Raw genomic sequence first — 22,112 nt, forward strand, 5'->3', positions numbered from 1 at the left:
GACGACGAGCGAAAATGCACATAATTTTATTCAAATGGTGCAAAACTTGGTTTCATAGAGATGCGAATGATAATAATTTTGACATGTCATGTTCCACATGGTCGTCATCGATGAAGATTTGCCCAGTTGGGCCGGCAGTCGTCGGGATGGTCGCCGAGTGCGTCATCGCTGAAGAGATCGCTTGTATGCCTCTTGCTCTTCCCGCCACTCTCGCTCTCGCTGCTCCTTCATGCGCCGCTTCTGCTCTTCACGTTCCACCGCGAAGTCTCTCTCTCGCTTCGCAGCGTCTGTGAGAATCGGCGTGTCGTCAAAGGCGTTCTTCGAAACGCGACACTCAATAGACCCCACGTCTGCCGCGCTGTTCTCCGAAGGCCTCGACATGCGGGGATCATTGGGTCTTGTTATCTTGTCGGGAGAATTGGATGGGCCAAGTATCGGCATTGCTTCAGGAATGGTCAGATCACAGTCAAGAGACTCCGTAGGCAGAGATGGCCGCCGGCGATCTCCGCCTCGACCGTCTGCTCCGTTTTCAGATGGCGCTGCCTGTTTGTTCATCGCGATGGTTGGTACGTGAGGATCCGAGAGTTTCATCTTTGGTGGCGTCAAGCTCGGCAATTTCTCCGAGCTATCGCCGCGGGAAGTCTTGGGAGGAGTTGGATGCTTTCCATGGCGTTGATGGTGGTTGTCCAACTTCTCATCACTCGTGCTTCGCGACGTAGTTGCTGCAGAGTGTTTGGCAGCGCGCGGCAAGCAGTCCTGTGCGACCTTCCCGACGTCACTGGCTGGTGGTCTCGGGGATTTGGTCTGCACTGGGCCAGTTCCAGGCCCGTGGTGGACTCGGGCTGCATGCGGCAGCTGCAGGGGCGTCGATTGGTTGTCTGGATGTGCGAAAGCTGTCTTGCACACTCGTGGTGGTATATTGTCATGTTTCGGTCCATTCGCATGTCCTGCCTCTTTCACGTCACTGCCATCATCGATGTCATCGTCTGGTGCATCAAAGTCCAACGTGAGAGTCTTGCGGTGGTGCTGTGCATAGTTTGAGGAACTGGTGGTGGTGGACGGTGCTGCCGTGCTGGCGCGGGCATGGGTGGTGTGGGTAGACGATCGACGGGAAGGCGGGGCGACGTGGCGCTGCCGGATGAATGGATGGCGGAGAAGTTGGTCCGCACTCCATCGGTCGTCCGGTGGAATTTGCAAACACGCCAGGACAAACGACTTGGACAAGTCGGTCAGACACGGTGGAAGCGGCGGGGGACTCGTCAGGTTGGCAATGTGGTAAAACAGCGCCACTTGGGTTTGGAACTTGAGGTCTTTCCACAGGGGGACTCCCGTCAGCATCTTGAGCAAGGTGCACCCGAGACTCCAAATGTCTGCCTTGGTATCGTGCGCTTGTTGCTTGATCACTTCGGGCGCCATGTAGTATGGCGTTCCTCGCATCGATTTGGACTTGGCGATAGAGCTCGCGCTCAAGAGCCGCGACGCCCCGAAGTCGGCGAGCTTGACTGCCCCGTGTTGGTCGATCAGAATGTTCGATGGCTACGCAGACAGTGCCATGATAACGAACGGTCGGCCGAGCCGCACCTTGATGTCGTAGTGGATGACGTGGCGGGAATGGAGGTACTGCACGCCTAAGAGCACTTGGGACATGTAGTTTTGCGCCACCGATTCCGAGCATCCAAACGTCTTGGTGTTATCTTCCAAGCTGCCCCCCGGCACCCACTCCTACCATGTCCAAAAGGAGAGCGGTGGTCAGGCGCAGCCCACGGCCATGGGGGGCAATCGGCCCCACCGTAAAGATGTACAGCGTGCTCGTCGCCGCATGAAACTCGCTCCCAATGTACGTGACGATGTGTGGGTGGTTTAGACTTCGCAGCACCGCGACTTCTTGTTGAATGGCTGCGATCTCGTCCGTCGTTTCTTCCGCATAGGAGATTTCCTTGACCGCCATCAAGTCGCCCGTCGTCTCGTTACGCGCCAGGTACACCTACTTCCTCACGTGAAATGGTCGACTGCGCCCTGTCGACGCTGGACATACCGAGCCAAAGCTGCCCGAGCCGAGCAGCTCCCCCTTCTTCCACACAAACGGCGGCGACCCCGCGTCTAGAAACGTGGTTACATTGCCAGTTGCCAGTCCATTGACAAGCGCACCGTGGACAGAGTCCGTGTCTTCCCGGGATATATCCGCTTCGGAGCCCCTTTCGTTTTCATCGTGGACTGCCACGCCCCCTCGATCGTGGAGCCCTTTCATCGACGAGAACTCGACCTGCTCTTCCATGGGGGGAATTGTTGGGAAACTCGGATTCGTTGGCCGTTGCGAATGGCGGCGCGCTTGGTATTTCGGCGACGACGCTGCCTTGGGGCTCGTGGATGGAAGGGGCGTAACGACGGTCAGTGCTGCCGTCGACGTGTCTTGCTCCAGCGCTAGCGATGCTGGTTTACTCGCGCCACCTCCCATTCACGGTGCCATTCAATCGGAAGCCACACGCGTCCCTCTTCATCCGATGGGTAAATTTAGTTTCGAAACGTCAGCTCCGAACCATCGACATCGATTCGACGACGCCTCGCGTTCTGGCCTGGTTCTATCGCCTTGGGCTGACCCCATGGAATCATCGAGGGGCCAGAACCCCGGCCAATGCCCCCCCTCCAACCACAATCCCCATCCTTGGTCGTCTATACCTCGCCAGAAGTCCCGAATGCCATCCATTGTCGTGATGATATCCTCGTCGTTTCACACTCGGGTGCGCGAGCGGGTGCGCCTATGCGCTGGCCAGGACACCATCCATCGATCGAGTTGGGCAACCCCACGCGATCGTGGCGATCCGCTGTCCACAGCAGACGCGCCGCGTTTGCATTGTAGTACATGCTCTCCGTTGTCAGAAGTGCCATCCACACGCAGGTCCGTGTTACGGGGGGATTAGACGCCGTCAGCGCACGTCAGAGGCCGAGACCTGTCGGAGAAGAGAGCTGTCGGGGACCTTGCGTTGCCCAAGGCAGCGCTGTCGTGCGCTGCGCCTCGCCCCCGTACTCCCTCCCTCCCGTATATCTGTTGCGCAGGCGATGTACCGTATGGTCGACGAATTCGCCTCGCCGACCATTGGCCGCCGTCGGCGTCATGTAAACTCGGGGCATGGGCGTAATACCCGCCACAACGAGTCGACGGCAGGGGTGGCCGACGCGGCACGACCGCCCTCAGCGTCAGCGCGAAGAAGAAGGGGGCGAGAAACGAAGTGCACACAAACGCAATCTCCGTCGGTAGTAGCACGCCAAGGCAAGGCTCTTGCCGACCGCTCGAGTGGCATGTAACAGCCATCTGGCATCTCCGCCGACGCATCTATTTTCAGCTATCACCTGAGTGGAGGGACAGGGGCGGCTGGCATTTCAATTCTTGACGCTGTCGACACACATGCGGATCCTGGCCGCAACCCTCGCGCTCGCGGTGCTTTCAACGCCCACGCATGGGTGTGCCCAAGACGCGGACACCGACTACTTTGGCAATGACATTGGGTCCGTCGCCCGCGCAAACGCGGGCGACTGCTGTGCGGACTGCAGTGCGCGGGCCGACTGCGTCGGCTACGTCTGGGCAAACGGCGTGTGCTGGCTAAAGAACAAACTCGCGGCCCGGTCGTACAAAGCGGGCGCCACGGCTGGCTACAAAGCGAGCTCGTGCTCGGCGATCGAAGAAAACACCGATTACTCGGGTTTTGACGTGGCGTCGACGAAACGTGCTGATGCGTCGTTGTGCTGCGACGACTGCACGGCCAACCCGAAGTGCTCCGTGTTTGTCTGGTCGGCGTATCAAGGAGGGACGTGCTGGCTCAAGAGCCAAAAGGGGCCGCGGGTGGCATCCACGGGAGCCCGTGCCAGCTCGCGCACGACCTCTGGACAATGTGGGGCCATAGAGGACAACACAGACTACTGGGGCAACGACGTCGCATCGACCACGCGAGCTTCTGCCGACCAGTGCTGCGACGACTGCGCGGCGAATTCGCAGTGCTCCGTATTTGTCTGGTACGGTGGGACGTGCTACCTCAAGAGCCAAAAGGGTGGCCGGTCGACGTTGGCAGGGGCCAAGGCCGGGTCCGTCGGGTCCCAGTGCACGCCGATAGAAGCCAACACAGACTACTTTGGAAACGACATCGCGTCCACGTCCCGCGCAAACGCGGGCGACTGCTGTGCGGACTGCGTTGCCAACCCGAATTGCGTCGTCGCCGTGTGGTACCAAGGCACGTGCTGGCTCAAGAATGCCAAAGGCGCGTCGTCGTCGTCGAACGGCGCGTATGCTGTGACTGTTCGCGGCCGCACGTCTCCGTCGCCGCCTCCTTACACCAAGCCCCCGCCTCCGATGCAAAACGTCCAGGCGCAGTTCGCATACCCCAAGTCGTGGAAGGCTGGGACGTACGACATGGTGACGAGCTTGCAGGGGTGCCAGAAGCGGTCGGTGTACAGCCAAGGCACGATCGCGCCGTATCATGAAGAAGTGAGCATGAGTTTCCGCGGGCCCATGGACATTTACGACATCAGCGTGTTCCAGTCGACGGGGGCCAAGTGGGTCCGGTCGTCCAAGTACAGCGCCGCCAGCGGTGTGTCGAACAACCTGGCGTTCATGACCAACTCCAACCCGGACAAGTTCAACGGCGGATCGCCGCAGGGGTACGCGGCAGCAGACGGCGTCGGGTTCTCGCCGAACCCGGTCCAGTTTGGCGGATGGCTCCGAGACGCGTCCAACCCGTCCGACGTGTACGGGGGACCTGGCGTTGCGACGGGGGCGGAGGTCAACATCATGCAAGCATCGCGGTGCACGGCAGACTCATGCCTGGGGTACTTTCCTCCGACGTACGGGCTCCACGGGTGGGGCGGGAGCAAGATCTTTGTCACCAAGGTCCGATTTGGCGCGGGCGGGATCCCCGCGATTTGGATCTTGAACGCTCAAGTGCTTCGATCGAACCAGTATGGATGCAACTGCCGCGGCCGTGCCGACCCCGGTGGATGCGGCGAACTCGACGTTGCCGAAGCCATCTACGCCGGGACCAACACCATTGCCACGCACAACTACTTTTTGAATGCGAACCCATCGCCCGGCCACGACACGTGGACGACGCGGCCAACGAACGGCGCCGCCACGTTCGTCACGATCCTCGACGAAGCCTCGGGGTCGATGAAGATTCTGAAGTTTGGCGACAGCGACTACAAATACTTTGATACGGACGAGCTCAGCAACGACAATGTCGCCAAGCTGGTTGCGTAGATGCGCGATTCTAGATGTGTCGAGTTGGTAGGATTAACTAGACGAACAACACTGTTCAATGGCGAAAGGCGACGACAGACATGCGCCATGCTGTCGCGGGGGTATCCTTGGCCCTGGAACGGCGGCCATCGCTTCAGTCACTTCGAAGAGTTGGCATGGAGCCAGGACAATGCAGTCTTGCTCCAGTGGCGACGGGCCTTGGACAACCTGGTGCTGGTGGAAGCTCCCCACAAGGAACGTGCAGCGGGGAGAGGCTTCGACGACAGCATGGCCTCCAACGGCAATGGGGCAGGATCAGTTGGATGGCTGTGCAGCTTGGCAATGGCTCCATCTCAACCTGTCCCTGCCCTCATGCCCTGCACCTGTTTCCTGCACCTGTTTCCTGTCCTTTGGCACTGACAATCCCGTATACCTTGCCGTGGCTGCGAAAGATTTAACACATTGATCCTGTTTAATTGTCGTCGCCGCCGTCCAATTCGTATTGCTGCACTCGCCCGTGTCGTGCCCACAGCTTATCTCGATCTGCTCCGTCGGGATCGGCCACGAGTCCGCGAACGAGATCGGGACCTCGACCGGCTTTTGCTTCGATCGCCGCCTCCCTTCTTTTCGTCGTCACCGTATGTGTTGTAGTGCCGCTCCAGCTCAATCATCATTGCGCGCGACACCATCTTGATGTGCATAAAGTTGCAGTACCCGCCACGGTTGCACGTGCCTTCGTCGAACTGGCGACACCTTGCCTCCCGAAAGTCGGTAACGGGGGAGTACTCGCACATGATGGGGCGGCCGCCGTAGAACCGACCGTATAGCGCCGTATGCGCAGCGGCAGCACACTCTTCATCTTCAAATTTCGCGTACACGTTTCCCACTAAGTGGTCGCCGAGGTTGTCGCACACGTTCAGCTCCTCAAGCTTGCCGAATTTGCACAGCTCTTCAAACACTTCTTCGAAAAAGTCCTCAAAGTCTTCGTCGACGGTCTTTTGGTCAAGCTGGTTCGGGTCGCCGTTTGCCGCAATCACTGTCGACAGCGGGTTCTGGTACATGTGCTTAACCAAGAGGGTCTGGGAGAACACAGGTTTGTTGTGGGAGCGGGAGCAACGGTCACCGTGCCGGCACGCGCCAATCTTAAAGTAGAAGGGGCAATTCACCCGATCTTCTTCTGTGCCGTGGATGCGAGCCAAGTGCTCGGCACCACCACCGGTGGCATCGCCTCGTCGATCACGGAACCCTCCGCCCATGCGGCCCCTGTTGTCTCCTCTGTACCCTCCTCCGCCGCCGCCGTAGTCGTTGTACCTGCTCATCCCTCGCCTGCCTTCTTCAACCAAACGCCAAATGCCACCTGCCCTGGCCGTTCATATCGGATGTACTGTCAAAGTTAATAATTCCGGTCATTATGCATTCATACAAGTTTCCCCCTTCACCTGCCAGCCACACACAAGTACCAAACATACCTCTATCCTTTTATAAGTACGTCTACCTGCAGCATATTATACCAAATCCTCGAGGACGATGGAAAGGTATGAACGAAGGGCGTTCAAGCTTGCCACCTTGACCTGCCATTCCATTGCCATTCCATGTACTTGAATGGTAAACAATTGCGACGACATCGTGCCAGTGGAGTCGAATTGTCGAATTTTACTTCATTTTGGAGCAATTTTCCAATGGGCAAGAGGTTGGCAAAAACAATGCACTGGCTTTGCCCTGACAAGGTTTAAGGGGTGTCTTCGGTACAGTACGCTATGCCTGCACACTGCGAGAGGGGCCGTTAGTTGTGACGATTTGCATGTTTAGACACAACTTCCAAGGGGCCGTTCGAGGAGGCGCTCGAAATATCCCAGCGCGACAGTTCGATCGATGTTCTCGAATGTCTCCACGAGAGGAATTTCCCCACGGCGCGTGCCGCCGTGACCAATCCGGAGGTTGACTGAGCACATAAATATACCATAGCAATTTGATTGGTGGATTTTACTCTTACCACGGAGAATATGCAATTTGATTGGCTATGGACCACACTGTTGCTTCGTTGAAGGAAATAGAGTTCTTTGATTGGTTAAAAGTTTCAGAAAGCTGCACAGCACTTTCGCAGAGCATCAAAGCATGCAAAACAAGCAGCAGAGTCACGACGACGTCGACTGGACGCCGCCGGCGCTATGCACGAGCCAACGCAGTGCAAGTTTGCCACCGCCAGCCGCACTGGGCAGTATCGTTGAATCTACCACACAAGGCCCGCAGTTCAAGTACGTCGTGAAAGATGGTGATACAATTGCAGGAATTGCACTGCGGTAAGTCGTCCTGGACCGTCGTCAAGAAAAATCCATGCGTTCCTCGTCATGTTGGCGTATGGGTCAATAGACATGGTATCCGTGAGTATGACCTGCGCCAGTTGAACCATTTGTTCGGCTGCAACATCTACAAAGGGCAAGAACTCGTGGTTCGAGTCAAAAGCCGAAGTAACAGCGTACCCACACCAGCCGTGGTGGACGGTACAGGGACGAATTCCTCGGTAAATCGACGGTATGTTGCGAGCAAGTGCATCAGCCTCTTTACACCTTCCGAATGGTTCTTTAGTTATAGCCTCAGCCAAGCTCGAAGCGGTGGTAGCTTTGGTGAAAACCCAGCATCGCCCGTCCCTTTTTCGTTGTACGCATTGGCTCACCTTGACATCATCCATGATGCTTAGAAATAGGTCGTGCCAACCTTCAAGTAACCAGCAAGACGATCTGTCCACTGCGCCTGCTGTCGTCCCCAGTGACAACTCGAAGTCCAACAGCAACCAACAGTTGAATGTGGCAATAAAGTCCGTCTCGTCCTCTGCCACGACGCCAGAAACCGACGTCGAAGCAACGAACGCGCTTGCCGACGTTGCGTCGATCCCGATTCTGCTCAACGCGACCTCGATGGACATCCTTCCGGACCCATCGGTCGGCAAATTCCTCGTCCCAAAGGTACTTCGTCGGTGGATCGCATGCAACCATCCTGACTGCGTTCTAGCTTGAAGCATGCTTGCCGCCGCAATACCGCGGCTATGACTGGTCCCTAGCGTACAGGTGTGCCTGCATTTGTACCCATCAATTACCTTGCATGTATAGTCTGGCGCAACATGGCGCGAGTTTGGACACGCTCTATCGCAAACTGTACCATCGACGGGCAACGCTGCTCGTAGTAGAAACCGGGGACGGCGATATCTTTGGCGCATTTGCGTCGTCGCCGTGGGCGGTGTCTACGTCGTTCTACGGGACGGGCGAGTGCTTTGTGTTCACGTGCTACCCCAAGTTTGAGCAGTTCGGGTGGACAGGCAAGAACAATATGAACATGTGCAGCAACGAGACCATGCTGGCCATGGGGGGCGGCGGCGGGTTTACCTTTGGGCTGAACGCCGACTTGTCTCGCGGCACGAGCGCCCCAAGCTTAACCTTCGGGAACAGGTTCGTTGGCAGGTCGGATCCACGCGCAAGGCCTTTGACGAACCACTAGGTGCCTCACCAAGCGCAGCGAATTTGACGTCGTCAACTGCGAAGTGTGGGAATTCGTGCCCAAAGTCTAATATGTTGTGTCGGACGCAACCTCGCAAACAATACATATTTATTTGATTTCGTTAAAGCTCGTCGCGTGGCGTCGCCAACTGCAGCGCGCGCAACAGCAATGACAACTTGCGCATGCTCTCTGCCTTGAAGTCGTTGTCCAGGTCAGGGTCGTCAAACCACGTGGCGTTCATCAAGTGGATGGTTGGGCGTAGGACCGGGTCGTACACCGAGGCGCAGTCGGGCAGTTGGAGTGCAATTAAGTCGATAGCGTCGACTTGCTGGCGAACGTTCAGCTTCTACAACATTCCCATGTTAGTCTAGAACGTTCACAAGAAGGCAAGCTCGTTTACTCGAGTTTGCAAAAACGACTTGGTGGCGTCGCAAAAGGTGCTTGAACGAAGCGCCTCGTGCAGGGCGTGCAAAGGATGTGACGTTTTGTCGTTACCAGCGGCCTCACACTCCAAGAGGTAATGCAGCGCAAGCTGGAGGGCCTACATCAAACACGTCAGTGCCTGGGCAAGGAGATGTCGTCAGGTACCTTATGTTGGAGCCCGACGGGTCGGTCTGGCGCGCCGATGATCTTGGCCACCAACCCGACCCCGTTGTTGTTCAAGAATAAAAGCTGGGCTTTCTCGTTTGCTTCCGTCAGCGCCGACAACGCATACAACATCTTCTTTTGCATGGCGAGCACCACCGACCGCATGTCGCCGTCGTCAGTGGATTTGTTGGGGTCAATCGCGAGCGACTGCAGCAAGAGTGGCATTGCTCCCGCTTGTAGCGCCCATTCCTGCGCCTGCTTGTAGTGCTTGACGGCGCTCCCAACAACCCACGCCGCTACAATCCATCCTCCGTCAAATGTTGTCGTGGCATGACATGCCAAGATGGGTCGGATTACCCATGGTGCGAACTTTGAAACTTGACGCGTTCAAGTGCTTCACTGTGGCTTCGAGGCCGCCGAGGGTGTAGAAGTCCTTGGCCTTGTCCAAGTCCTGCACCTCCCACTCTAATTTCTGCAGCGCGTCCACGACATTAGCCTCATGCACGTCGAAGTCGCCAGTCTTGGGCGTAACGAGCGTGTCGATGAGATCCTGCATGTGCTTGACTTCGTCGCGAACTTGGGCGGACGCATCTTTGAGCTCCTCTTGGCGCGCTTTCCATAGCTTTGCAATAAACGCCGAGAATTCTTCCTTTGTCAGCTTGCCATACGCTTCGTGGATGTTCATGCCGTCAAGCTGCGGAGGTTCGGGTAGTTGAGCCAAAACGTTGTAGAGGGATTCCCCGATCACGTTGCCACTCGAGTCAACGACAGCGCCATTCTCGTCGGTGTGTGCATGTCCATTATCTTCCAAGGAAACGGTCGGGTCGGAGTGGTAGATATCTGTAGACGAAATGACGTGCTTATGACGGCGTGGCACTGCTGCTACGTCCGCCGTAGCGTCGTCGTTGTCGAGGTACTTGGCTTCTTTCTTGCCGGTCTGCAGGTTGATGCGGACATGCAACCCCTACAAATACACGATCAGGTATTCCATTCTGCTCATGCAACCATGGAACGTACGCCAGGAATATGTTCATGGGGCTGGACTTCTTTCCATTCGTGGGATGGCTCAAAAATCGCAGTCTTCACGATATCTGCATTGCCAGAGGGACTTGCGTGACTACCATCGTCCGCAACTGGAGTAGACACAAGCGTCACGGCGTGGTTGTCGGCTTGTGCACACATTGCCAGTAGGCTCAGGCCCGCCAGACAAAGCACGAGCATCATTTTCGACGGAAACATCACAATGCGCGATCAACAGTATGTTGGGGGTGGAAGGGTGGATGAAAAGCCACGAAAATTAACCAATTTTCTGCCCTGTTGAGAATAGACAAAAAATTACATAGATTTTGTATCTACTTTTTCTTCAAAAAGAAACAAATTAAACAGTGACCACGTGGCTCAACGCCAAAGCAACGTGGCAACTTTTATCGTTGGCACCGATTTTGTGGCATGGCGAGGGAAAGAAGGGCGTGGCAGGCCGCTGGAATCTTGCTACATACGTACGTTGGTGCAGTTTACTATAGTGTTGTGGCTCAAGGTGCTGCTATTCGACCCCTTTCGAGGCGTTCTACCTTCTGGAGAGCTCTTGAGGTAAGGAATGCAAGATGAATTGTCCTCATCGAGTCTATGGCCATCGAATCCTCTTGCTGCAGCAATCGTGTCATTCCCCCCGCAGGCATGTTGGTTGCACGGACCACGAAGGCGAGAGCTGCTTTGGATCTCGGTGTGGCAGCTCTGGTCATCACTCATACCGATGGCCAGGTTTCTTCCTCGTACCTTGCGCATCGCTTGGCGAGAGCACCTGACTTCCACCTGAGAACAAATCCCTCGTCACGAAATCTAGCTGGACATGTTGCATCGGGTTGCGGTCAGTTCCAAAGCAGAGACACGCAGTGACGAATACATAATTCCATTCAAGGATTGTGCAACCAACGTACCTGGCAGCAAGGCGTAGTGAACGCCATTCGGTAAATAGAGTCGAAGATGTGGTCGCCAGCCCGCATCGGGTTTAGAGTCCTGCCTCCCTCTTGCCATTCCTTCTGTCGGCCCCCTACGTGAGAAGGTAGTTGAAGGCGACTGCTCGTTGGCGCAATTTAGCGGGAGCTTTTTCTTCCCAGCTACATAATCGCAGCATTCTGTTCAGTTGCCACGAAATAGGACAATGGAAAGAACATAGAAAATGCTTATACAGTTTAGGCGACGTCGCGGAGGTGACGGTAGGAGGTCCCGCCTTCAGGGAGCGCGGGCTTCTTGGTGACAACGCCGTATACAATCACGGCAAACCCATACACGGTTGTGACGATAGCGACAACTAGACCAAACGTGTTGTCGAGCATCAAGGTAAGGAAGCCAAGGAAGAAGAGGTAGAAGCCGCTGCCAACGAAGTTGCCAATCAAGCCAAACCATTCGAGGGGTTGTTGGGAGCCGAACGCAGTCGCCGCAAACAGCGCGTACGACAGCATGATGTGGTACAAATGTAAAACAATCTTCGAGATCGTCGCACGCGCGACACCCGATTCGCTGATGCTGTATTGATCCGTGACAAGGAGCCAGACGGCAGCAATGGAATTGAGGATAGCAAAGACACAGAGAAGAACCTGGTTGACCTTCTTGTCCGAGATCGATGGCTTGCAGCACTTCATGGCGGACGGGCGGGGCAGTGGGTAGGCAGGCGGCAGTCAATTGAGCACTGGCTAATTAATGCCGTAACACAACAATCTTCAAGATCTGTGGCGGAGGTGGTTTGTCCCATTCAGTCAGTGACAGGAAAAACCTTTTAGCCAATCATTCTGCTTTAACCTCCCCTCTTTGACGAATCAAATGATTTAAGCTTCCACAGTTCCCAAGGTTTTATAAAAGAACGTAACCTTTATCCCGCGACATTCAGCACGAGTTCAATTATATGCAGGTTAAAAGTATTGCACCAACCTACTAGTACAATTTTATGACATCCATTCAACTTTTTGTGGATTTATCCCGTGACATTCTGCAACAGTTCAACTATTTGCAGCATATTTACTCAAAATTGCACTACGAATTTTATGACGTCCATTCACTATAGAATATAATAAAACAAATTGAAGTTTATAATAATATTGCACGGAATGTTCTATGACGGAAATCTCACCTTGGCCCCACCCATATCATGCATCATGTTGGAGATTCGAGAAACTCGCGCGCGTTTCTCGGGGGCGCGCCGCCAATTTCCACGCGTCCGCCGCGCAATTGACCGGATGCAGCCCTTTCTACATCAATACGCTCCTCTGTCGATGGGTACAAGAAAAGAGTGAAATGCACGGTGCACAGAACTCCGTTGGAGGCGCGAAACCAAAGTTGGAACGTTTTTCATTAATCGCAGTGGCATCGTCACACATGGTACAGAAATCACTAGCATCTAGCTCTAAAACCGGTAGCTCGACCCTCCATGGCTGTGTCCACTTCGACCCCCAAAGCCGCCGCCGCCACCACGCCCACCAAAGCCGCCAGCTCCGCCAAAACCGCTAAAGCCACCGAAGCCACCGCCGCCGCCCATGCCGAACATGCGCATGATGTCGTTCGGGTCCATGCCTCCCATACCGCCCATGCCACCCATGCCGCCCATGTCGTTGTCCAGATCTTCTAAGTCCACGCCCGAGTCGTATCGTTGCTTCTTCTGTGGGTCCGATAGCACCGCATATGCTTCACCAACGTCCTTGAAGTCGATTTCGGCCTGCTTCTTCTCCTCGTCCGTCTTGTTGGCGTGTCGATCAGGATGAAATTTGAGCGCCGACTTGCGGTACGCCTTTTTGATATCGGCATCGCTTGCGTGCTGCCCAATATCAAGGATCTTGTAATAGTCCTTTCGCTTCGCCTTCTTGATCAAGAGCTTGGTTTCCCGAATGTACTGAGCATACTGGCGCTGCTGGTCTTCGCCGACGAGCTTGGACGCGGTCTCGTACTCGCGCAGTGCTTGCTCTAAGTTGTCCTTCCCGCCCAAGTCCTTCAGACACTGTGCCTTTCGCAGGTAAGCCTTCACGTACGAGCTGTCGTAGTAGATTGCCTTGTCGCAATCCCGAATCGCTTCGTCATTCTTGTCAAGCTTCGCCAGCGCCGCCGCGCGGTTGCAATGCAGCTTGGCATTGTACGATTTGTTGGCAGGGTCGATGGATAAACATGCTGTGTACGCTTCAACGGCTTCCTGGTACCGACCTCCCTTAAACGCGTCGTTCGCAGCTTCCTTTTGTGTGTCGAGTGCGCGAATGCGCTTGATTTCCTTGACGAACCGAGCGTTGTCGGGGTCCGCACGCAACGCTTCCTGCAAGTGGCGAATCGCGCTCGTAAACTCCCCTTGGAAGTACAGGCACTGGGCACGAAGGTAGAGGATGTCGGGCGACGACGATTCCGACCGCATCAGCTGTGTCAACACAGCAAACGCTTCGTCGTACCGTTCGCATCCAATGAGCGCCTCGGCGCGCAGCTTCTTCACTTCATTCGAGTTCGTGCAGGTAGTAAGCACGCTGTCAAAACAGTACACGGCTTCGCGAAACTTGCTTGCTTTGATGTGCTCACGACCCCGCTTGATCTTATCCATGGCCATCTCAGCCGAACGGCGCTCGTTAATGAGCGTCGCATTATTCGGATCCTTCATTAACCCAGCCTGGTACGTCTTGACGGCAGCTTCCAATTCCCCCAACGCGACTTGAGCCTTTGCTTTTCGCTCGTACCCTCGGATAAAACTCGGCTCCATTGCAATCGCTCGGGATGCATCACCAATTGCTTCTTGGTATTTGTGGAGCATCAAGTATCCAGCGGCGCGGTTCGCATAGAACGGTGCAGAGGTCGGGGAAAGCTCAATCGCCATCGTGTACATGTCAATAGCCCCTCTGTAGTCCCCCTTCTTGTATAGTTCATTGCCCTTGATCTTCCATTCCTCGGCGGAAGCTTCTGTGTTGCCGGCCGCGTCCATCTTTGTCGATCAATTTGGCACTGCGTTCCTGCCAGTCTTTTGCACGCGTCGAACGTCCCGATTAGGTCACGAGATGATTTTTTATTCAACATTCATATCTCATACAAATACATTGATAATGTTTTACTCCGTCGTGGATTTCGAAACTTTATTGAAGAAGTTTCGAGAAACCTGTATATATTTATTATTTGCAGAGTGCACGGACGAAGGTTGGAAGCGGTCCGAGCATGGCCTACGGGTTGGCGTTATGCCGATGGACGCGGCATGCTTTGAGCGACGTGTCGACGCCGTGCTTTTCCCAAGTCCGAACAATACTTCGCGAACGTAGATCGGCCTGGCGAATTGGTTCCGGCACGCGAAACAACGAGCATTGCAACACAACGTCCACCGCCTTGGACAACGAGATCATGTTGCCAATTGATACATAGATCGGGTTTTCAGTGCCTTCCGAGCACATCGCCATTCCCCAGACCTACGTCGGATGATCGTACTCCCAGGAGAATCACGAGCTCATCCTGCGTGTACCTTGGATGACTGGCCTTGCAACTTCAATGCCACAACAGATTGGGGACCGCCGCCGTCTGAAGTACGCGTGTGGGCCTTTTTCTCTTGCACCAGTGCGCGCACACTTCGTTTTGTCAACCCATCAACGTTGAGGAACGTTTTGGCAACGCCAATCGTGGGCAATTGGGTCACGACTCCCAGATGTGACGCAATTCCGAAACCTCGAGGGTGCAGCTCACCATTGCCGTCGACGAGCACCACTTGGGGGTAAAACTCACGTGGAATCATATCAAAAAGAGGCAAGAGCGCTGGGATCTCGCGAAACGCAAGAAAGGTTGGGATGTACGGCAATGTGAGGGTCGTGTGGCACGACACTTCACACACAACCTTGAGGTCTGGGAACGAAAGGATGACTAGAGCTGCACACGCATCGTCCGTGCCAGGGAAGAACGAAATGTCCACGCCTGCAATGTACTTGATCGTGGCCATGTCCAAATCGTGTGTTCGATCGAGGCGGTCACGCAACTATGGTTGTACATGAGCACTAAAGCCCCAACTGGAACGCTTCGTACCTCAACTTGCTCTGCCTTCCAGGCCTCTTCTTGTACTTGGTAGCAGCCTCCATGGGAGTGCGAAGTTGTGGCAATTCTCTCCATCGAGTCGACCGTCGTTGAAATATGGCGCACAACACTCGAAACATCATTGGGCACGGTAAATGATGGTCGCGTGGACAATTCCTGATTTCAAATAAGGATGAATCCTAAACTCATGATCAAAGCGATGGATTTCATACAAATAAACTTCAATGGATTTGACGTATTTTTCTCAATATATTGCACGAGATGAATTTAAAAAATGCAACTGATCCTGGCCTTTCGTGGTAAAAATACCTGCGTTGCCAACGGCATTTGAGCGGCGGGAACCACAGAACGCGCAAGGAGAAAGGGCAGCTCATCCGCCGCGCAAGTATGCCCGATTCTGAAGGTATGGAGCGAGACGTGGACATACGTGTGGACAATCGTTGATGCATCTCGACGGGGTGTAATGGTGTGGGGCTATGTAGGTGATAACTCCCCCGCGATTTCTGACTCGGAGGAAGAGACAGTGAAGAACACGAGCAAGAAGCGCAAGCAGTCGTCAAAGGATGGAAAGTCGTCGAAAAAGGCGAAGAAGAGCAGTCGCGTCGTGGACGAAGATAGTGAAGATGACGGAAGTGGTCCCAAATCCAAATTCGTCGATGATGAAGCCTCGGAGAGCGCTGACGACGACGACGACGACAAAGTCATTGATTCTTCCGAGGAAGAACTTGACGAAGATGTCGACACTTACGAGAAGGATGGCTTTCTCGTCGGGGATGACGAAGACGACGAAGAGGAAGAAGGTATGGATCATAAAAAACTATAATCCCTGATTATCTGTCCATCGTAGAACAACCCCGTCGGCGTCGTAAGAAGAAAGACAAAAAGGAAACGAAGAAGAGATCGCGGTTGCGGCATGGACGTGATGATCGCGACGAGTTGGACCGCGACGACTTGGATTTGATCCAGGAAAACCTGGGAAAGAAACCTGCTCGGGTGTACTCTGATGAAGATGACGACGATTTCGACGACGACATTGCATCTCCGCGAAAAAAGAAATCTGCGAAAGGAAAGCAAACGCTTGACAAAGGGCTGAGTCGCGATATGTTTGGGTCTGACTCAGAAGACGACGAAGACGACGATGGCGGGGGAGGACGCGGAAAACGTCGCGGCAATGGTCCTTCGGACCAGTACATGGACGAACAAGACTACAACAGCGAAGATGAGTTCATCGTGTCTGACGACGACGACGGGGCCGGAGGACCGCGTCGGCGCCGCGCAAAACGCCCCAGTAGTCGCCGTTCAGCAAGTGCATTGCCACAAGGCCCTTCGCTTGATCAATTGGACGAAGCCGAGGAATTGTTTGGGGATGCTGAAGCTTTCCTGGAAGCGACTCGCGGTGGCGGTGTCGTGCCATCGTCCTCCATCGGCGACCTCGACTCCGAGAAGGGCAAGAAAGCGTTGTTGTTGGACAAATACGAGCCGTCTGTGCTGAAGGAATTCCACATGACCACATCGGATTCGACCGTGCGAGAACGAGACATTCCCGAGCGATTACAGCAATTATACAAGCAACGAACGCACTTTCCTGACGCCGAAGAGCGCATGGAGGAAGCCGAGTGGATGGTCGATGCTGTGTTGCGCAAGATGGACCAACGTGCGCAAAGAGACAAACACGCCTCCCCCCTGACCTTTCATCGAAGCAACGTCGTCACTGCCATCGAGCACGTGCTCAAGTTTTACCACATGGATAAGCTTGAGCCGCCTTATGTCCAACGCTATTGCAAGGAGTACTGGAAGACAGCTGGGCTGAAAGGCGACGAACTGTACTTGATCCAAGATTTGGACTTGAAATGGGACAAGTTGGACCGGAAACGCAGGGTATTGCAAAAGAACGTTGAAGCTGCCGTATTGGCCAATGACACGACCGAAAGCACGACTGTGCGGTCGTGTTACCAGCAAGTGCTTCGCCAGACCCAAGATAAAGGCCTCGCCGATATTTCGCAAGCGTTTCAGATGCTGGAAGTGAATGACAAGCCAAACAAAGAGAAGAAGCGCCCAGGTCGCCGCACGCTCTACCAGCTGTGCCTCAAGGGGGGCTTGAAAGACCTAGCGTCTCAGTTCACGGTTAACTCTGCTATTTTGGGCGGCGCACTGGTCGGACTTGTCCCCGATTCCCAAGTTCAAGTACCGACTCCGCAAGCAGTGCTAGCCGAAACATGCATGCCTTACTTGAGCGCTGATTTTCCGTCGGTAAACGACGTGCTCAAAGGTGCTCGGCACGTGGCCGCGACCCAATTGGCGTCGGACCCCAACGTCCGCGCGCGAATGCGCGAAATCTGTCAGCGCCATGCGGTTGTGTTCACTGAAGCAACGCCGAAGGGTGTCGAAGAAGTCGACGAGTTTCATACATGCCACGGGCTACAGTACATCAAGGAGATGCCCGTTGCGGAAATGATGGACACGGATTTGTACGTCAAGTTGTTGAAAGGCGAGAAAGAAGGCGTGCTGACGATTCACTTTCAAATTGAGCACCAACATTTGATTGAGCCACTGGAAGCTGCGTACTTGGACCCCAAACATGTTAGCGAAGAATGGCAATCGCAACGTCGTGATATCGTGCGCGAAGCAGTTGGAAGTTCATTGGTGCCGATGCTCCTGGAAGAAATTAAGGCCGACTTGCTCACATCGGCACAGGACGTAGTGCTGGCGCGCTGCAGTAGGCTGATGAAAGAACGTCTCCTGGTCCGGCCATTTGAAGCCAAGGACTTGTCCGAACCTCATATCATGGGTGTGTTTGTGGACGTAACAACCGACGAACCGATTGCTCACGTTGTGGCGTTGGATGAGAACGGCGACGTTATCGACAAGGTTCAAGGGCGATGCAAGACTCCGAATTGCCTAGCAAAACTTACGGTGACGTTGACGTCGTTCTTGGAAGACCACCCTAGGCTGTCGGCGGTGGTTCTCAACACCAGCGGAGGAAACAAGAGCATGGACGTTGGTGAGTTGGTCGATGTTGTTCGCAACAAGATTCGCCGCCACCTTCTCAGCGATCCTGAGTACCTGCACGTGACATTTGTGAAGGATGACGTGGCTCGCATGTTTGCTAAGTCAAAGCGCGCCGAAGTTGAATTCCCTGAGGAAATGGAAGGAACCCGCGCCGCGATTGGTTTGGCACGGTATCTCCGCAATCCGTTGTCGGAACTATGTGCGATTTGGGGCTTTGTTCCTCTCGAAGAGCCAGGGCGCGGAAAAGAGCTGCTGTATTTGACGGTCCACCCCCTTCAGCAAATGGTCAACCAAGAAATGCTTGTGCGCGCGTACGAACGCGTATTCATCCAAGTGGTGAATAAAGTCGGGATCGACGTGAACGTCAGTGCGAATCATAGCCACTCATCGTATGGTCTGCAATTTGTCGCGGGGCTCGGACCTGTCAAGGCGATGGCGCTCATTGAAAAGGTGCGATTGAGCGGGCATATTGAGAAACGCCAGGATTTGCACCGCATTTTGTCGGACAAGATCGTGTACCGCAATTGCGCAGGTGTGCTGCGAATTCGAGAGCGCGATGCATTGAAGGACGCAGCACTCAACCCGCTCGACGACACTCGTATCCATCCCGAGAGCTATTACATGGCCGTCAAGATATGTGGCGACGCCAACAACAATACAACGATGGATTTGTATGACCCTGATCAGTATTCGTATGCCGTCGAAGACACGATGTTCCAGTCGGCCACGGCTATCAAGGCAGCCACAGAGCGGTATCATCCCGAACCGTACAAGCGTCTTGGCGATGCTGAAATCGCCGATTCCCTTGCAGACCTCGACTTGCCTGCTTACGCTCAACGACTCGAAATGCAACAGAAAGGGCTCAAGCTCCACACGTTGGAAAGCATTAAGCAAGAGTTGCGGTACCCGTACTTTGACACGCGGCAGAAGTACAAGGACCCGATGCTGGAAGATTTGTTCTTTCTCCTTAACGGCGAAACCCGCGACACTCTTCGTGTCGGGATGGTCGTACCGTGCAAATTGATCAAGTCGGCGGGGGAGAACAACGTAATTGTCGAATTGCATAGCGGCATCCGCGCCCAGCTCAAGAAGGAACACTTGCCGTCGTTCTTGACATGTGATGGTAACAAGTACCTGCGCGAACATGGATTTCCTCGTGGCATGCAAGTGAATGCCAAAATCATGGACATTGTACCGGACGGCGACCGCTATGTGCTCGCGCTTGCGTGCGACGACCGGTCGATATTGACAATGACCGAGGAGTGCTTCAATCGCCGGTCGATCCCATCGTGGACTGAGGTGGACCGCGTCATCGACGATAGCAAAGCGCGATATGACAAGCTCGTGAACAAACTGCCGAGCCCAGAGAAGGAAAAAGACTGGAACAAACTCATGCCTGTGAACGGCCCCGTGCGCAAGAAGCGTCAAATAGCCCACCCTGTCTTCAAGAACGTGTCGTTGAAGGGCTGCATGACGTTGATGAAAGATATGTTGCCGGGGGATGTCATGCTCCGACCGGCGAGCAAAGGGTCAGACCATTTGAGTTTGACATGGAAGATCGATTCAAACGTTTACCGCCATTTTGACGTGCACGAACTCGACAAACCGACGGAAGGTCGCCTTGGTGCGAAGCTCGTCGTCAAGAATGAAACATACGACTCGATTGACGAACTGATTGCGCGCCTGATTGACCCTATGAACGCGTACATTGAAGAGATTCGCGAACACAAAAACTACATGACAGGGGACGTCCGCGCCATTGGCGACAGACTCGTCAAGCTGAAGGAAGCCAACCCCCAGAGCGTGCCTTGGGCCCTGCACTTGTATTACAGATACCCCGGCTGCTTTTCCATCACGTACGTGGCACGGACGTCGCCCCGGTCATTCCACTTCATCGTGAATCCGAATGGGTTGCAATTCTTTGGTGAGCTGTCGTGCAAAGAACCAATCCCATCGCTTACAAAAGCGATCGCGTATTTCAAGAAGTCAGCGTCCAATCCCCCAAAACGCCGAGAGCCCCCCGCCGCCGCCGTCGAGAAACCGACTCACTCGTCGTATGCTTCTGGTGCGCCGTCGTCGTATGGAAATGCGCAGCCTCCGTCGCATTACAGTGGCGGCGCGTCGACGTACAGCCGAGATCAGTACCAGCATTCGTCGAACTCACAGTCGTCATCGTACTATGACCAAAACAGACACCGCAACAACCATGACCAAGGACGCCCCCGCGACGACCGTCGTTATTGAAGCCCCACACGTACATGACATTCACATCACAGCATCCTCGCTTCTCGACTTGCAAGATAACCCATAAATATATCCATCTGTGGGTGCTTATATGCGACTGAAAAATTGGCCGCCCGAGGCATGCCACGTGACAAAAGCGAGGCGAACGCAAGGCGGTGCTGAGCTCTATTTCGTAGTTATTTCATGCGGTAATGTCGCCAACAGGTCGATGGTCACGTCGCTTCAAGGGGTACATGCGGCAGCGAGCCAAACACGCGATGCGACGACTCGAACACGTCTCCACACGCGACACATCTACGGCGACGTCACGTAAGTAGCACGTCCGGACCAACGTACGCAAATTCTGGGTTCCCCGCCACCGACGACTGCAAACAAAAGTAGCAGTAAACATGGCCGCACGACGTTCGGTATGGCGTCTACGGAGCATCATGCAGAAGTCGATGCCGCAAGTGAAGAACTACACCACCTTTGCTTGGGTTGTCATGCAAATCGGACACCCCGTCGCGCGGGCACCAGCCTGGCTGTCGGTGACGTATCCAACGCGCTTCACAGCTCGCCACAAACGACTCCAATTTACCAGCGGCAGCACAAACATACCAAAGTCCTGCGACCCAAATGACCAACGGCTTCCACCACATCGGCTTTACGTACCACCAATCCATCCCACACTAACTGCCGGTTCATGTATTCGAACGTGATCGCGCGCGGTTGAAGCGATCGTTTGTTTCTTTGCTAAAAATGTTGACCGACACATCAGAACGACGAGTTTGGGATGCTGATGTACCAGTTTCATACCGACGACACGCTCCGCCAACGTGCGGTACTGCCCGTGCTTGAAAAACGCGGCGTGGTTGAGCAGTTGGCACACCGCAGCTATGGTGCTGATGCGGTGCAAGACTGTTAAGAAGCGCTGGTACTTTTCCTATGAATCCATGAGTGCGCTTCGCATTGGTGCATCGAGGACACTGACAACCTACCTCGGCCTCTGTCGTGCGGTCTTCCCTCCATCGTTGGCTCAGGAGCAAGTGATGTATTCGCTTCCAGCCGTATGGAATGACAACCGAAAATAGGAAGAGAGGAAGCGTCTTTCTCCAGGTCAAGCACGATGTGGCGTAGGTGAGGTTCTGTAGTGCCATGCCGGGTGTGGGCTGTTGAAGTGTCAGTATGTACAACGTTGTGAAAACCATGGGATCGAGCACCTTTTTCATTCCCACGGAGAATATGAACAGCATGGCGAGCACCGAGGCATCGATCTCAGGCTGGAACTTTTCCATCAACCCTGGTCGACAGAAGGCAAACATGTTCTTGACGGGGAACTTCATGAGGCTGAGGATTTCCGAGTCCAGTACCGTGGAATCCCATTTATTCACACGCAGATTCGAGATCGCATGGCAGTGCTTGGTGACACTAGACTTCGCCACAATCTGGCGGAGATGGGCCAGGCACTCAATGGCGCCGCCGTGCTCGTCGCGCCAACGTGCTGCCATCGTTGCAACAGTTGGCGGCTCAAGATTTCCAAGGATAG

General features: G+C 54.6%; 10 protein-coding genes across 30 annotated transcripts; 3 read left to right on the top strand and 7 right to left on the bottom strand.

Annotated features, from left to right (window-relative positions):
- Positions 1–23: 23 nt before the first annotated feature.
- On the bottom strand, positions 24–2,512 carry H310_13999 (STE/STE11 protein kinase). The gene is made up of 5 exons (XM_008881689.1): positions 2,149–2,512; positions 2,036–2,100; positions 1,790–1,984; positions 1,582–1,722; positions 24–1,536 (listed from the first exon to the last, which is right to left on the bottom strand). The coding sequence occupies exons 1-5, from the start codon at positions 2,453–2,455 to the stop codon at positions 163–165; spliced, it is 2,082 nt and encodes a 693-aa protein (XP_008879911.1). The 5' UTR covers positions 2,456–2,512; the 3' UTR covers positions 24–162.
- An 872-nt stretch (positions 2,513–3,384) lies between these two features.
- Positions 3,385–6,573, top strand: H310_14000 (hypothetical protein). The gene has a single exon (XM_008881690.1). It carries the CDS (start codon positions 3,404–3,406, stop codon positions 5,243–5,245), a length of 1,842 nt encoding a protein of 613 aa, XP_008879912.1. The 5' UTR covers positions 3,385–3,403; the 3' UTR covers positions 5,246–6,573.
- H310_14001 (hypothetical protein) lies at positions 5,758–6,543 on the bottom strand (the record flags this gene model as incomplete). The annotated part of the gene is made up of 1 exon (XM_008881691.1): positions 5,758–6,543. The coding sequence occupies one exon, from the start codon at positions 6,541–6,543 to the stop codon at positions 5,758–5,760; it is 786 nt and encodes a 261-aa protein (XP_008879913.1).
- A 731-nt stretch (positions 6,574–7,304) lies between the features above and the next one.
- Positions 7,305–9,163, top strand: H310_14002 (hypothetical protein). 4 transcript variants are annotated; one of them, XM_008881693.1, is made up of 8 exons: positions 7,305–7,524; positions 7,595–7,756; positions 7,811–7,882; positions 7,929–8,187; positions 8,234–8,289; positions 8,332–8,667; positions 8,717–8,927; positions 8,979–9,163. In XM_008881693.1, exons 1-7 carry the CDS (start codon positions 7,340–7,342, stop codon positions 8,784–8,786), a joined length of 1,140 nt encoding a protein of 379 aa, XP_008879915.1. In that variant the 5' UTR covers positions 7,305–7,339; the 3' UTR covers positions 8,787–8,927; positions 8,979–9,163. The 4 variants fall into 4 exon arrangements, with proteins under 4 accessions (XP_008879915.1, XP_008879917.1, XP_008879914.1 ...); XM_008881695.1 differs by having other exon boundaries at positions 7,305–7,756; XM_008881692.1 differs by having other exon boundaries at positions 8,234–8,667.
- H310_14003 (hypothetical protein) lies at positions 8,810–10,579 on the bottom strand. The gene is made up of 5 exons (XM_008881696.1): positions 10,322–10,579; positions 9,662–10,268; positions 9,305–9,600; positions 9,117–9,257; positions 8,810–9,062 (listed from the first exon to the last, which is right to left on the bottom strand). Exons 1-5 carry the CDS (start codon positions 10,541–10,543, stop codon positions 8,838–8,840), a joined length of 1,491 nt encoding a protein of 496 aa, XP_008879918.1. The 5' UTR covers positions 10,544–10,579; the 3' UTR covers positions 8,810–8,837.
- An 81-nt stretch (positions 10,580–10,660) lies between these two features.
- Positions 10,661–12,009, bottom strand: H310_14004 (hypothetical protein). 14 transcript variants are annotated; one of them, XM_008881710.1, is made up of 4 exons: positions 11,494–12,007; positions 11,242–11,421; positions 11,081–11,147; positions 10,702–11,038 (listed from the first exon to the last, which is right to left on the bottom strand). In XM_008881710.1, the coding sequence occupies exon 1, from the start codon at positions 11,944–11,946 to the stop codon at positions 11,497–11,499; it is 450 nt and encodes a 149-aa protein (XP_008879932.1). In that variant the 5' UTR covers positions 11,947–12,007; the 3' UTR covers positions 10,702–11,038; positions 11,081–11,147; positions 11,242–11,421; positions 11,494–11,496. The 14 variants fall into 14 exon arrangements, with proteins under 14 accessions (XP_008879930.1, XP_008879928.1, XP_008879920.1 ...); XM_008881708.1 differs by having other exon boundaries at positions 10,661–10,791; positions 10,876–11,116; positions 11,242–12,007; XM_008881706.1 differs by having other exon boundaries at positions 10,661–10,821; positions 10,876–11,116; positions 11,242–12,007.
- Positions 12,010–12,617: 608 nt separating this feature from the next.
- H310_14005 (hypothetical protein) lies at positions 12,618–14,302 on the bottom strand. Its single transcript, XM_008881711.1, has one exon. The coding sequence runs from the start codon at positions 14,247–14,249 to the stop codon at positions 12,705–12,707; it is 1,545 nt and encodes a 514-aa protein (XP_008879933.1). The 5' UTR covers positions 14,250–14,302; the 3' UTR covers positions 12,618–12,704.
- A 108-nt stretch (positions 14,303–14,410) lies between these two features.
- On the bottom strand, positions 14,411–15,430 carry H310_14006 (hypothetical protein). Of its 3 annotated transcripts, XM_008881712.1 has the most exons (3): positions 15,326–15,430; positions 14,775–15,278; positions 14,411–14,721 (listed from the first exon to the last, which is right to left on the bottom strand). In XM_008881712.1, the coding sequence occupies exons 1-3, from the start codon at positions 15,407–15,409 to the stop codon at positions 14,482–14,484; spliced, it is 828 nt and encodes a 275-aa protein (XP_008879934.1). In that variant the 5' UTR covers positions 15,410–15,430; the 3' UTR covers positions 14,411–14,481. The 3 variants fall into 3 exon arrangements, with proteins under 3 accessions (XP_008879934.1, XP_008879936.1, XP_008879935.1); XM_008881714.1 differs by having other exon boundaries at positions 14,411–15,278; XM_008881713.1 differs by lacking the exon at positions 15,326–15,430 and having other exon boundaries at positions 14,775–15,321.
- A 215-nt stretch (positions 15,431–15,645) lies between these two features.
- Positions 15,646–20,685, top strand: H310_14007 (hypothetical protein). Its single transcript, XM_008881715.1, has 3 exons — positions 15,646–15,737; positions 15,817–16,134; positions 16,182–20,685. Exons 1-3 carry the CDS (start codon positions 15,722–15,724, stop codon positions 20,585–20,587), a joined length of 4,740 nt encoding a protein of 1,579 aa, XP_008879937.1. The 5' UTR covers positions 15,646–15,721; the 3' UTR covers positions 20,588–20,685.
- Positions 20,686–20,727: 42 nt separating this feature from the next.
- On the bottom strand, positions 20,728–22,105 carry H310_14008 (hypothetical protein). Of its 3 annotated transcripts, XM_008881717.1 has the most exons (7): positions 21,787–22,105; positions 21,565–21,735; positions 21,372–21,509; positions 21,239–21,319; positions 21,054–21,191; positions 20,924–21,003; positions 20,728–20,881 (listed from the first exon to the last, which is right to left on the bottom strand). In XM_008881717.1, the coding sequence occupies exons 1-7, from the start codon at positions 22,072–22,074 to the stop codon at positions 20,800–20,802; spliced, it is 978 nt and encodes a 325-aa protein (XP_008879939.1). In that variant the 5' UTR covers positions 22,075–22,105; the 3' UTR covers positions 20,728–20,799. The 3 variants fall into 3 exon arrangements, with proteins under 3 accessions (XP_008879939.1, XP_008879938.1, XP_008879940.1); XM_008881716.1 differs by having other exon boundaries at positions 20,800–20,881; positions 21,565–22,103; XM_008881718.1 differs by lacking the exons at positions 20,728–20,881; positions 20,924–21,003 and having other exon boundaries at positions 21,026–21,191; positions 21,787–22,104.
- Between the last annotated feature and the right edge of the window lie 7 nt (positions 22,106–22,112).

Source organism: Aphanomyces invadans, assembly GCF_000520115.1.
Source record: "Aphanomyces invadans strain NJM9701 unplaced genomic scaffold supercont1.59, whole genome shotgun sequence".
NCBI classification, from domain to species: domain Eukaryota; phylum Oomycota; class Saprolegniomycetes; order Saprolegniales; family Verrucalvaceae; genus Aphanomyces; species Aphanomyces invadans.

Excerpts from the sequence above, each read along its gene's own strand:
- H310_13999 (XM_008881689.1), bottom strand. The coding sequence starts at position 2,455 with ATGGGAGGTGGCGCGAGTAAACCAGCATCGCTAGCGCTGGAGCAAGAC. Across the intron at positions 1,723-1,789 it reads GCACGCTGTACATCTTTACG|GAGTGGGTGCCGGGGGGCAG; the intron begins GTGGGGCCGATT and ends TGGACATGGTAG. Across the intron at positions 1,537-1,581 it reads TCATCCACTACGACATCAAG|CCATCGAACATTCTGATCGA; the intron begins GTGCGGCTCGGC and ends CTGTCTGCGTAG.
- H310_14000 (XM_008881690.1), top strand. The coding sequence starts at position 3,404 with ATGCGGATCCTGGCCGCAACCCTCGCGCTCGCGGTGCTTTCAACGCCC.
- H310_14002 (XM_008881692.1), top strand. The coding sequence starts at position 7,340 with ATGCAAAACAAGCAGCAGAGTCACGACGACGTCGACTGGACGCCGCCG. Across the intron at positions 8,188-8,233 it reads GCAAATTCCTCGTCCCAAAG|CTTGAAGCATGCTTGCCGCC; the intron begins GTACTTCGTCGG and ends ACTGCGTTCTAG. Across the intron at positions 8,668-8,716 it reads AGCTTAACCTTCGGGAACAG|GTGCCTCACCAAGCGCAGCG; the intron begins GTTCGTTGGCAG and ends ACGAACCACTAG.
- H310_14003 (XM_008881696.1), bottom strand. The coding sequence starts at position 10,543 with ATGTTTCCGTCGAAAATGATGCTCGTGCTTTGTCTGGCGGGCCTGAGC. Across the intron at positions 10,269-10,321 it reads CCCATGAACATATTCCTGGC|GGGTTGCATGTCCGCATCAA; the intron begins GTACGTTCCATG and ends GTGTATTTGTAG. Across the intron at positions 9,063-9,116 it reads AGTCGTTTTTGCAAACTCGA|AAGCTGAACGTTCGCCAGCA; the intron begins GTAAACGAGCTT and ends GGAATGTTGTAG.
- H310_14004 (XM_008881708.1), bottom strand. The coding sequence starts at position 11,946 with ATGAAGTGCTGCAAGCCATCGATCTCGGACAAGAAGGTCAACCAGGTT.
- H310_14005 (XM_008881711.1), bottom strand. The coding sequence starts at position 14,249 with ATGGACGCGGCCGGCAACACAGAAGCTTCCGCCGAGGAATGGAAGATC.
- H310_14006 (XM_008881712.1), bottom strand. The coding sequence starts at position 15,409 with ATGGAGAGAATTGCCACAACTTCGCACTCCCATGGAGGCTGCTACCAA. Across the intron at positions 15,279-15,325 it reads GGAAGGCAGAGCAAGTTGAG|TTGCGTGACCGCCTCGATCG; the intron begins GTACGAAGCGTT and ends GTACAACCATAG. Across the intron at positions 14,722-14,774 it reads TGCAAGGCCAGTCATCCAAG|GTCTGGGGAATGGCGATGTG; the intron begins GTACACGCAGGA and ends CATCCGACGTAG.
- H310_14007 (XM_008881715.1), top strand. Across the intron at positions 16,135-16,181 it reads AGACGACGAAGAGGAAGAAG|AACAACCCCGTCGGCGTCGT; the intron begins GTATGGATCATA and ends TGTCCATCGTAG.
- H310_14008 (XM_008881716.1), bottom strand. The coding sequence starts at position 22,074 with ATGGCAGCACGTTGGCGCGACGAGCACGGCGGCGCCATTGAGTGCCTG. Across the intron at positions 21,510-21,564 it reads ACCGCACGACAGAGGCCGAG|GAAAAGTACCAGCGCTTCTT; the intron begins GTAGGTTGTCAG and ends ATGGATTCATAG. Across the intron at positions 20,882-20,923 it reads GCGGGGAACCCAGAATTTGC|ATGTGTCGCGTGTGGAGACG; the intron begins GTACGTTGGTCC and ends ACGTCGCCGTAG.